Source organism: Coregonus clupeaformis, chromosome 1 (assembly GCF_020615455.1).
Source record: "Coregonus clupeaformis isolate EN_2021a chromosome 1, ASM2061545v1, whole genome shotgun sequence".
Classification (NCBI taxonomy): domain Eukaryota; kingdom Metazoa; phylum Chordata; class Actinopteri; order Salmoniformes; family Salmonidae; genus Coregonus; species Coregonus clupeaformis.
Window position 1 is genome coordinate 44370853 of NC_059192.1, and position 12309 is coordinate 44383161.

The 12309-nt window shown below is 45.4% G+C and overlaps 1 protein-coding gene across 1 annotated transcript in view; it reads right to left on the bottom strand.

The window, feature by feature from the left end:
* The window catches only part of LOC121569198 (kinase non-catalytic C-lobe domain-containing protein 1-like), a 68076-nt gene that overhangs the window by 21441 nt on the left and 34326 nt on the right, over nucleotides 1–12309 (bottom strand). Inside the window, exons 18-21 of the mRNA XM_041879959.2 lie at nucleotides 2115–2208; nucleotides 1918–2015; nucleotides 689–888; nucleotides 187–303 (exon numbers count right to left, since the gene is read on the bottom strand). Coding sequence (XP_041735893.2) covers nucleotides 187–303; nucleotides 689–888; nucleotides 1918–2015; nucleotides 2115–2208 — 509 coding nt within the window. The remainder of the gene's footprint in view (nucleotides 1–186; nucleotides 304–688; nucleotides 889–1917; nucleotides 2016–2114; nucleotides 2209–12309) is intronic.

Below are 12309 nucleotides of genomic sequence, written 5' to 3' on the forward strand. Positions count from 1 at the left end.
ATTATAATATATCAATTAGCATTTTACCATAGAACTAGAATTACTTGACCAGACATTCTAATTCCACAGAATCAAATAACCATAGAAATAGAATGACTAGAATGGACACCATCCAAAGAGCATGAAATTCAATTGTGTTTTATGTCTGTCTGTCTGTCTTTATTTCTGCTACAGTAGCCTACATACCCTGCTGCTGCTGCATTGGTGAATTTGTCCATCAGGAACTGAAGGAGTTCTTGAGGGGTGCAGAAATAGCGGAACGTGTACAGGAACTGTTGGATGTAGCCCTCCAATGGAGCATTGCTGTCAGAGGAGGAGATAGAACACAGAGTTTAGTTTGGTATCTGTTGAATGTGATCTCACTACACAACATGTCTGGAAGAATTAGGACAAATCACAATGAAACACGTTTGGACACAGATATAAATAAACAGAAATGTCTGTTTGTGCCCTATGTAGGATATAATGTAAAATGTTCTCAGCAATCACAGGCATGATGGTGGAGGGTAAACTTTGGTGCTCAGTTTAACACATTGACCACTAGAGGGCCACCATTTAAACTATACTTGCTAATGCACTGTTAATCACACTCATGGGTTTAATAGTTCATGTATTACTGTAACCTAAACGTGTTACTGTAACCTGTTAACCTGTTACTGTAAGCTGATATATAGTTAATTAGTGTTACCTGGCATAGAGGTAGGACATGAGACCCAGGGGTGTGGCGGACTGCAGGCTGCTCTTCCCTCTCCCTGCCCCAGACAAAGACACCAATCCCAGCACGGCAGGCTCCTCTGAGGGCTGGAGATCCAGAGGGCTCCCTGGACCAGAGGCTGCCAGGGAGGGGAGGAGGGACACATCCATACCCCACTGATCCACACTCAGAACCTGACCAAAACAACCAGGCAGATGCACATTAAAAACAAATGGTTCTATTTAGTGCCAAATAAGGGTTATTTGGCTTGCAACCATAGCGGAAACCTTTTTAGTGAACCATGCTCATAAGGTTCTAAATGGAACCTGTATGGTGCTACAAAGAACACTTTCCTAAGGTTTTATAAAGAAGCATAAAAAAAGGTTCTATATTCCGCTATGGTTACAACCCTTTTTGGGTATATATATAACCATTTTATATGGTACTTTATAAACCTTTTATGGAGAATGGTTATATAAACAACCTTTCTCAATCTCAAAGGTTCTTTGTAGAACCATACATGTTTTTTATTCTGGTTTAATAGCCATATTATATTGTTACAATTCCATAGGTTTTATTATTGTGTTTATTAACAAGTTGAATCTAGTGATGGGTGATTCGCGAACGAACAGCTCTTTTTGAACAGATCATTTTGGTGAACGCATCGGTGAAAGAGCCGTTCATTTGGCTCCCTGATTTGTATACTGCTACTACCGTTTTTTTAGCTTAAAACAATGTTTTTCTCCAGATAAGTTACAAAATAATTCTCCAAAGAGGGTGAATCCTCACTTAGAAACAATAAATAGTGGGGAGAGCACATCAATCTGGTCCACGTAGATTGTTTCAGTGCGTTTTTTTTTTTTTTTTACAGGCCATCTAATAATTTGGCCAGGTAAAAAAATAACTTTTAGGCTTTTCATTGGAGATTTGCAATTTTTTCATGGTTCTAGGTAGATTTTTAAGCATTTTCTTTAACTAAGAGCCATTTGGAAGCAGAATGAGCCGGCTCTTTTACGTGAAGCCGACTCACCGAGAAGACTCGGAATGCCCATCACTAGTTGAATCAGATGTGCTAGCTCTGGAATGGTTGGGGGTCCCTGAGGAAAGAATTGAGAACTACCGACTTAGTCAACTGTTCTCAATTGACACAAGGCCATACATGAGTCTTTCACAAGACACAGGGCCGGATTAAGAAAGAAATCATCTGTTCAACCTGTCCGCACCTCAAGATATTTCTTTACACAGTCAAGGAACTCCACTTTGGACCTCAACTCCACAAGCTGGACCTTGAGTTTGGACAGCATCAATCTAGCCTCTGAACCTTCAGAAGAAAAACACAGAAATATAGCATTTCTTTCTCTATTTATCAACCAATAGTAGACATTGGGAATTATAAAAGTGATGAGGGATTGATTGGTACCTTTGTTTTTTCTCTCTTGATGGAGCAGCTTTTGGTAGAAATTTCGGGTCTTTTTGAGATTCTTCGTCTCGATCATGTGCTGCTGTTGAAGCTCCTACAAGGAGAAAATGTAATGCATAAAATATCAAGTAGACAACAAGCCATTCAGATCTCTACTTAGAACTGCAAAGGGTTCTTCGGCCGTCTCTGTAGGAAAACTCAAGGTTCATTTCTTAACCCCGGTTCTATCATAATATGATGGAGATTTGCGTAGCGATCCACAGAGTGGAAGAAACCTGCGTCTGTCAGAGACAAGTCGAGTGGCGAATAGGGTGAGCCCCTCCCTCCTTATAAGAGACAAAACATGTATCTCTTCTTTGCGTACTGCGAGAAGGGAAATGTGGTGATACATCTCCCTCATATTATCATAGAACCGGGGTTAAGAAATTAACCTTGAGTTCTATTTCAAATACTTGTTTCGATATATCACTTATGGGATATGGCCAACTCCCATATCGTAGACATGCCTTTCGAAGCCAGGTAGTCTTCCAACAGATTCATCCCTCAGAGGCTCTGAGGACATTATGCGCCAACGAAGGTGCAGTGACATCCAGTCGGTAAAACCTCATAAAAGTATGAGGGGTAGCCCAACAAGCCGTATCACAAATGCCTTTACAACAGTGTCCAAGAGGTGGTGGAATGAGCACTCAGGCCCTCCGGGGGCTGTAAACCCTTGTTATTATAAGCCAATATAATAGCCTCCACTATCCAATGGGATAGTCATTGACAAGAGAGGGGCCCACCCTTGAGGGGGGCACCCAGGAAACAAAGAGCTGGTCGTCCTTGCGTAAGTAAATGCACAACGCGCGTACTGGACAAAATGGTGTGAAGGGAGGTGGGTGGAAAACCACAAGCTCAGGCGAGACTATTCCGCTTTGCGGACGTAAGGGCAATCAGTAAAGCAGTTTATAGGAGAGATACAGTGGGGAGAACAAGTATTTGATACACTGCCGATTTTGCAGGTTTTCCTACTTACAAAGCATGTAGAGGTCTGTAATTTTTATCATAGGTACACTTCAACTGTGAGAGACGGAATCTAAAACAAAAATCCAGAAAATCATATTGTATGATTTTTAAGTAATTAATTTGCATTTTATTACATGACATAAGTATTTGATCACCTACCAACCAGTAAGAATTCCGGCTCTCACAGACCTGTTAGTTTTTCTTTAAAGCCCTCCTGTTCTCCACTCATTACCTGTATTAACTGCACCTGTTTGAACTCGTTACCTGTATAAAAGACACCTGTCCACACACTCAATCAAACAGACTCCAACCTCTCCACAATGGCCAAGACCAGAGAGCTGTGTAAGGACATCAGGGATAAAATTGTAGACCTGCACAAGGCTGGGATGGGCTACAGGACAATAGGCAAGCAGCTTGGTGAGAAGGCAACAACTGTTGGCGCAATTATTAGAAAATGGAAGAAGTTCAAGATGACGGTCAATCACCCTCGGTCTGGGGCTCCATGCAAGATCTCACCTCGTGGGGCATCAATGATCATGAGGAAGGTGAGGGATCAGCCAAGAACTACACGGCAGGACCTGGTCAATGACCTGAAGAGAGCTGGGACCACAGTCTCAAAGAAAACCATTAGTAACACACTACGCCGTCATGGATTAAAATCCTGCAGCGTACGCAAGGTCCCCCTGCTCAAGCCAGCGCATGTCCAGGCCCGTCTGAAGTTTGCCAATGACCATCTGGATGATCCAGAGGAGGAATGGGAGAAGGTCATGTGGTCTGATGAGACAAAAATAGAGCTTTTGGTCTAAACTCCACTCGCCGTGTTTGGAGGAAGAAGAAGGATGAGTACAACCCCAAGAACACCATCCCAACCGTGAAGCATGGAGGTGGGAACATCATTCTTTGGGGATGCTTTTCTGCAAAGGGGACAGGACGACTGCACCGTATTGAGGGGAGGATGGATGGGGCCATGTATCGCGAGATCTTGGCCAACAACCTCCTTCCCTCAGTAAGAGCATTGAAGATGGGTCGTGGCTGGGTCTTCCAGCATGACAACGACCCGAAACACACAGCCAGGGCAACTAAGGAGTGGCTCCGTAAGAAGCATCTCAAGGTCCTGGAGTGGCCTAGCCAGTCTCCAGACCTGAACCCAATAGAAAATCTTTGGAGGGAGCTGAAAGTCCGTATTGTCCAGCGACAGCCCCGAAACCTGAAGGATCTGGAGAAGGTCTGTATGGAGGAGTGGGCCAAAATCCCTGCTGCAGTGTGTGCAAACCTGGTCAAGACCTACAGGAAACGTATGATCTCTGTAATTGCAAACAAAGGTTTCTGTACCAAATATTAAGTCCTGCTTTTCTGATGTATCAAATGATTATGTCATGCAATAAAATGCAAATTAATTACTTAAAAATCATACAATGTGATTTTCTGGATTTTTGTTTTAGATTCCGTCTCTCACAGTTGAAGTGTACCTATGATAAAAATTACAGACCTCTACATGCTTTGTAAGTAGGAAAACCTGAAAAATCGGCAGTGTCTCAAATACTTGTTCTCCCCACTGTATTTCATCTCCACGCTTTCCAGCGGTTGCTGTGAAATAGCCTCAAGCACAATAGACAGGTCCCAAGACAGGGCTAAAGGTTTGGAGAATGGGCGTAAGCAACGTGCTCCCTTCACGAAACGACATAACAGAGGGTGCTTCCCTACTGTGTTGTTGTCTAAGCCTATCTGGCAGGCTGAGATAGTGGCTAAATAGACCTTTACAGTGGAGAAAGCCTTCCCTCTGTCCAAAAGGTCTTGCAAAAAGCATAAAACCTTGATACAGAGCATTGGTAAGGAATGATCTATCTCTGGTCACACCACTTCTCAAAAACACGGTACTTGTTTCAGTGAGCATGTAGAAGGGGCTCTTGCACTCTGGATAGTCTCAAAGCCTGTCGCATTCAGATTCATCCTTTCGTGGTTACTGAGGGAGGATGGGAAATCTCTCCATTTGCTTGCGTCATCAGGACCCAGCATAACAGTAGTTTCTCTGACTGTAGAGGGGCTACCAGAATGAGGGATAAGACTTGGTCACTCGCTCTGACTAGAGTGGGGAGTATTAGACATAGGGGAGGAAAGACGCAAAGCCACTCCCCTAGTCGAGGTGTGCGTTTTTTACAAGTGCAGAAAACCATGCTCAGTGCATGTTTTTATGTGATGCGAAGAGATCTATGGTGGCTTGACCGTGATCCTCCCAGATCTGGTTCACCACTTAGGGAGTCTCCGGTCCACGTATAGGGGATTCCCTTTGGACATCAAGTCCCTTTCCACAGTTAGTAAGCCTGGGACCTGAGTTGTGCGTAGGAAGAGTAGGTGTGCTCTGCTCCACAGAGTAGTCTTGCAGAGCGCGAGCGCCACATTGGCGGTTGATGTATGCTACCACGGTCGTATTGTCTGTCCTGATCAGGATATGACAATCTCGAAGGAAGGGCTAAAAGTGTTTCACTGAGTGGAACACTATCAGCAGCTAAAGGTGTTTTGACTGAGCGAGAAGGGGCTGTGGGAACCACAATCCATCTAAAGCTCTTTCCTCGTAAGCTGTGCCCCCTCCTGTGAGTGGTGCGCCTGTCGTCACCACCTTCCTCGTTGACACTGCCCCCAGGGGAGTGCCAGGAACAATTATCAAGGGGCTCCTCCCATGACAGAGAGCCCAGAGACAAACTGAGATTACTTTATGTAAAGATAAAGGTGACGTCATGTACACAGACGTTGGGCAGCGTCCCAACGCTGGAGGTCTCTCATCCTCAGTAGACCCATCGGTGCTACTGAGATGGTGGATGCCATCAATCCCTGCACTCAGGGACACGTTCTGAGCGTGACTGAGCACATCCTGTGGAACAGGGAGAGGCACTGCCGGGACAACATGATGTGGTCGTCGGATAGTGTAGTATGATAGGAAAGAAAAACCTCTCTGCATTAAACAGCTTTTTATCTGGTTGATCTTGAACCCTTACTTGATGAGGGGGGCCGTGTCTTGTACCGCTTGCTCCTGTGTCATGGAGCAACACAGGTATGATAACAAAATGCTTATGAGATGACAGAATGCTTATGTGAGAATAAGTGTTCCGTAGGTCGGCTGAGGTGAATTAGTCGCCTTGACGAGTGAAGCGAGACCTCATGTTGAACGTAAGCATGCGGAAGGTAAGCCTTGCCAGATAGCTGTGAAGGACCCGTAGGTCCAGAATGGGGCACCCCCCGATGTGCCTCTCCTCCGTTGTGATGGGGGGTGGGGGAGGAGTCTGTGCTCCACCAGAGAGAGGACAGGCCAGGACATGCTGTGGGCTGTGCACTGTCCCTCTCTGCTGCTGGGGACTTACCCCTATGTCGGGCGCCCCTTCTTCCCTCCAGGGGAAGGACTTGGCGGGAATTGCAGGAAGTCTGTTTTCTCCTTGTCTGACAAGCTGCGCCAAAGGGCTCTATATCCTACCACAGCAAGGCTCAGGGAGTGCACACAGCCTTGAATGGCGCCTCTGGAGGTTGAGATCTGTAACCACACAGATCTCATTCCAAAGTTTGTGGCCGGCTGTGTCTTTGACCAAGAGTTTTTCCCATCTCTTGTAGCAAATCAGTCTGGTAAGCCAGCAGCAGGGATGTTACGTTTAAAGGTCTTTACCGAATGTGCCGCAGACACTAAGACCTTCTGGAATAAGGATGCGGTGAAGCGCTCCATCTTTCCAGGGAGAGTAGTGCTGGCTGTAGCTGAGGCACTGGGGTTGAGGTGCTCGACCACCGGCGGCTTGCCGAAGCCAGTCTCCTCCATGCCCTGAAAATCCATGCCTACAAAGTGTCTGGTTAGGACTTTACTGGGCAGGGGCTTGGAGGAGGAAGAGGGCCTCAAGCTATGGGGTTTCCTATTTTTTCTCGCTGGCTTGGAGGAGTTCATCTTCCTCCTCCATGCCGATATCCAAGCCTCCTCCTATGCTGCTTCTGTCTGAAACAGAGGACCAAGATAGTCCAAAACCTCGTCCCATGAGGGTTAGGTAGCCTCTAAGCCCGGAGGCTGTACTGACGACGAGTCTGGTTTAGGGGCTGCTCTGCGCGCTCGCCGTTTGAGGACACTCGCAGGCAGTGCCCTAAAATGCACACATGACTTGGGTTAGTGAGAGATGCTTCCACGTGCTCAAGCCCCATGCAGGCGACACACAAAGAGTGTGTATCCTTGCCGGAAATAGTAGCCTCGCATGGACACATGTGTGCCGGTGCTGGGGCAGAAGCAGGAGTCCTGCTCATGGTAACAGGCTCCATGGCTACGAGATTAGCTTTTGCCATAGTTCACGTGCAAAGCATAAACTAGCTAGCGTTCACATAGTGAGCTAATAGCCTAGCTAGTTAGCACAATGCTAGCCGGAGAAAGCTCATACTTTCTTTGTATCTCGATGAACAAAGCGTTTCTCTCGGCCGTCAAGATGTGAAGCTAAGGACGGTCAGTCTAGTCAACATGACACGAGGGGACGTGGGTTGAACTAAACGAGAGAAAGGACAGGTAGCAATTCTACCTTGCCAGGTAGAAAAGCCAGTTGTAGAGGTATAGCAAGCTTTCCAGCAAGCTAGCTAGGTTAGCCAAGCCTTCCGGCGAAAGTTAGCCAAGTTTCAGTAGCTAGCAGTGTGACGCTAACAACCACAGGAGTGAGTAGGAAAGGCAGAGATAATTCTACACAAAGCAAAATAACTTTCCGTACGGTCTGTCTTTCAACACAAAATAATAGGGCTGAGGTCGTACGTTCAGCAACGTTAACCTCACGGTTCGCCTAGGAACTGTTTAGCAGGAAGACAGGTTCAAGTCGTGCTGAGGAGAGCTTCAGGAGCACAGTGACTCTTTGCAAGGAAGAGAGCGCAAATGACTAGTCGGTGGGCGAGTGGCGCCTTATAAGGAAGGAGGGGCTCACCCTATTCGCCAATCGACCGGTCTCTGACAGATGCTGTGTGATTGGTTTATAACATATTGGATCGCTGCGCTTAATCCCATAAGTGATACATCGAAACAAGTATTTGAAATATACAGTGCCTTGAAAAAGTATTCATCCCCCTTGGCATTTTTCCTATTTTGTTGCATTACAACCTGTAATTTAAATGGATTTTTATTTGGATTTCATGTAATGGACATACACAAAATAGTCCAAAGTGGTGAAGTGAAATGAAAAAAATAACTTGTTTCAAAAAATTCTAAAATATAAATAATGGAAAAGTGGTGCGTGCATATGTACAGTGGGGAAAAAAAAGTATTTAGTCAGCCACCAATTGTGCAAGTTCTCCCACTTAAAAAGATGAGAGAGGCCTGTAATTTTCATCATAGGTACACGTCAAATATGACAGACAAAATGAGGGAAAAAAATCCAGAAAATCACATTGTAGGATTTTTAATGAATTTATTTGCAAATTATGGTGGAAAATAAGTATTTGGTCAATAACAAAAGTTTCTCAATACTTTGTTATATACCCTTTGTTGGCAATGACACAGGTCAAACGTTTTCTGTAAGTCTTCACAAGGTTTTCACACACTGTTGCTGGTATTTTGGCCCATTCCTCCATGCAGATCTCCTCTAGAGCAGTGATGTTTTGGGGCTGTCGCTGGGCAACACGGACTTTCAACTCCCTCCAAAGATTTTCTATGGGGTTGAGATCTGGAGACTGGCTAGGCCACTCCAGGACCTTGAAATGCTTCTTACGAAGCCACTCCTTCCTTGCCCGGGCGGTGTGTTTGGGATCATTGTCACGCTGAAAGACCCAGCTACGTTTCATCTTCAATGCCCTTGCTGATGGAAGGAGGTTTTCACTCAAAATCTCACGATACATGGCCCCATTCATTCTTTCCTTTACACGGATCAGTCGTCCTGGTCCCTTTGCAGAAAAACAGCCCCAAAGCATGATGTTTCCACCCCCATGCTTCACAGTAGGTATGGTGTTCTTTGGATGCAACTCAGCATTCTTTGTCCTCCAAACACGACGAGTTGAGTTTTTACCAAAAAGTTCTATTTTGGTTTCATCTGACCAGATGACATTCTCCCAATCCTCTTCTGGATCATCCAAATACACTCTAGCAAACTTCAGACGGGCCTGGACATGTACTGGCTTAAGCAGGGGGACACGTCTGGCACTGCAGGATTTGAGTCCCTGGCGGCGTAGTGTGTTACTGATGGTAGGCTTTGTTACTTTGGTCCCAGCTCTCTGCAGGTCATTCACTAGGTGTGGTTCTGGGATTTTTGCTCACCGTTCTTGTGATCATTTTGACCCCACGGGGTGAGATCTTGCGTGGAGCCCCAGATCGAGGGAGATTATCAGTGGTCTTGTATGTCTTCCATTTCCTAATAATTGCTCCCACAGTTGATTTCTTCAAACCAAGCTGCTTACCTATTGCAGATTCAGTCTTCCCAGCCTGGTGCAGGTCTACAATTTTGTTTCTGGTGTCCTTTGACAGCTCTTTGGTCTTGGCCATAGTGGAGTTTGGAGTGTGACTGTTTGAGGTTGTGGACAGGTGTCTTTTATACTGATAACAAGTTCAAACAGGTACCATTAATACAGGTAACGAGTGGAGGACAGAGGAGCCTCTTAAAAAAGAAGTTACAGGTCTGTGAGAGCCAGAAATCTTGCTTGTTTGTAGGTGACCAAATACTTGTTTTCCACCATAATTTTTTAATAAATTCATAAAAAATCCTACAATGTGATTTTCTGGATATTTTTTCCTCAATTTGTCTGTCATAGTTGACGTGTACCTATGATGAAAATTACAGGCCTCTCTCATCGTTTTAAGTGGGAGAACTTGCACAATTGGTGGCTGACTAAATACTTATTTTCCCCACTGTATGTAGCTGTTGTAAGATTAAACATAGCCAACAGAGATAGGTGTCAAAAAGTTAATGGTTCATTATCTAATGCTGTATTATCTAATGCTTAGATAATAATTACTTAGCAGTTCTATCAACATTTAGCAACTAAGCTAGCAACATTAGAAAATCCGTTAGCTATATTTCAGAGGTAAAAAGTTGGATATTAAATGAGGTGTGGTCTGTCGCGCAGTCGAATTTTACAATATACAGCGTGTCCCACAAAATGTGTATGTATATAACTTTTCTGGAAACTCTAAACCTAACTTACAAAAATTGCAATGAAAAGACCCATGGGGCGGCGCACAATTGGCCTAGCGTCGTCCAGGGTAGGGGAGGGAATGGCCGGCAGGGATGTAGCTCAGTTGGTAGAGCATGGCGTTTGCAACGCCAGGGTTGTGGGTTTGATTCCCACGGGGGGCCAGTATGAAAAATACAAAAAATAATGTATGCACTCACTAACTGTAAGTCGCTCTGGATAAGACAGGATGCTCTCAATTGTGCATCTGTAAAAGTTTGTGAGGGTTTTAGGTGCCAAGCCACATTTCTTAAGCTTCCTGAGGTTGAAGAGGCGCTGTTGTGCCTTCTTCACCATACTGTCTGTGTGGGTGGACCATTTCAAATCGTCAGTGATGTGTACGCCGAGGAACTTTAAGCTTTCCACCTTCTCCACTGCGGTCCCGTCGATGTGGACAGGGCCGTGCTCCCTCTGCTGTTTCCTGAAGTCCACGATCAGCTCCTTTGTTTTGTTGACGTTGAGTGAGAGGTTATTATCCTGGCACCACTCTCCCAGGGCCCTCACCTCCTCCCTGTAGGCTGTCTCGTCATTGTTGGTAACCAGGCCTACTATTGTTGTGTCATCTGAAAACTTGATGATTGAGTTGGAGGCGTGCGTGGCCACGCAGTCATGGGTGAACAGGGAGTACAGGAGGGGGCTGAGAACGCACCCTTGTGGGGCCCCTGTGTTGAGGATCAGCGAAGTGGAGGTGTTGTTTCCTACCTTCACCACCTGGGGGCGGCCCGTCAGGAAGTCCAGGACCCAGTTGCACAGGGCGGGGTTCAGACCCAGGGCCTCAAGCTTAATGATGAGCTTGGAGGGTACTATGGTGTTGAATGCTGAGCTATAGTCAATTAACAGCATTCTTATATAGGTATTCCTCTTGTCTAGATGGGATAGGGCAGTGTGATGGCAATTGCATCGTCTGTGGATCTTTTGGGGCGGTAAGCAAATTGAAGTGGGTCTAGGGTGGCAGGTAAGGTAGAGGTGATATGATCCTTAACTAGCCTCTCAAAGCACTTCATGATGACTAAAGTGAGTGCTATGGGGCGATAGTCATTTAGTTCAGTTACCATTGCTTTCTTGGGAACAGGAACAATGGTGGACATCTTGAAGCAAGTGGGGACAGCAGACTGGGATAGGGAGAGATTGAATATGTCTGTAAACACTCCAGCCAGCTGGTCTGCGCATGCTCTGAGGACGCAGCTAGGGATGCCGTCTGGGCCGGCAGACTTGCGAGGGTTAACACGCTTAAATGTCTTACTCACATCGGCCACAGAGAAGGAGAGCCCACAGTCCTTGGTAGCGACAAAGTGAAAACATGTTTTTAGAAATTTTTGCAAATGTATTGAAAATGAAATACAGAAATATCTAATTTACATTAGTATTCACACCCCTGAGTCAATACATGTTAGAATCCCCATTCACAGCAATTAAAGCTGTGAGACATTCTGGGTAAGTCTCTACAGCCCCGTTTCCATTGGCACTTTGAAATCAACCAAGGTTGGGCTGGCATTGGTGGGCTAGCTCAAATTGCGTTTCCACTGCATCCAGAAATGTGAAATGATGTCATGTTACTAGGTAGCCAATATGTGACTGCAGCTGGCTTTGCTAATGTTGCTAGCTAGCTAGCAAGATGTTGAAGAATTTAATTCACCCTCACCATGCTTTAACCAACGTTACCCCATACTCCTGCCAGTGCCACCCAGACTGAGAGCCATGTATTTAGCTTGCTTACGTTAGTTAGCTAGCTAAACGGTTAGCATCGTCGCTAGTTTAATTCTTACCTTGCTTGCCATTGCATTGGCTATTAGCTACCTAGCTAACCAAGCAAAGTAGATGACAGGTTTGATATGATGTAGTTAGCTAGCTAGCTTTCAATACAACCTGGCCAGCTAAAATTCTTTCTAGCTCACGTTAGCTAGCTAGCTAGCTTATTTAAACTCTGATTTGCTAGCTAACGTTAGGTAGCTAGTATTCGAGGGCTGATTGCTCTCATAAAAGTTTATTGTGTAGTGCAAAAATTAATGAAGGATCCAGCTATGGTGCTAAT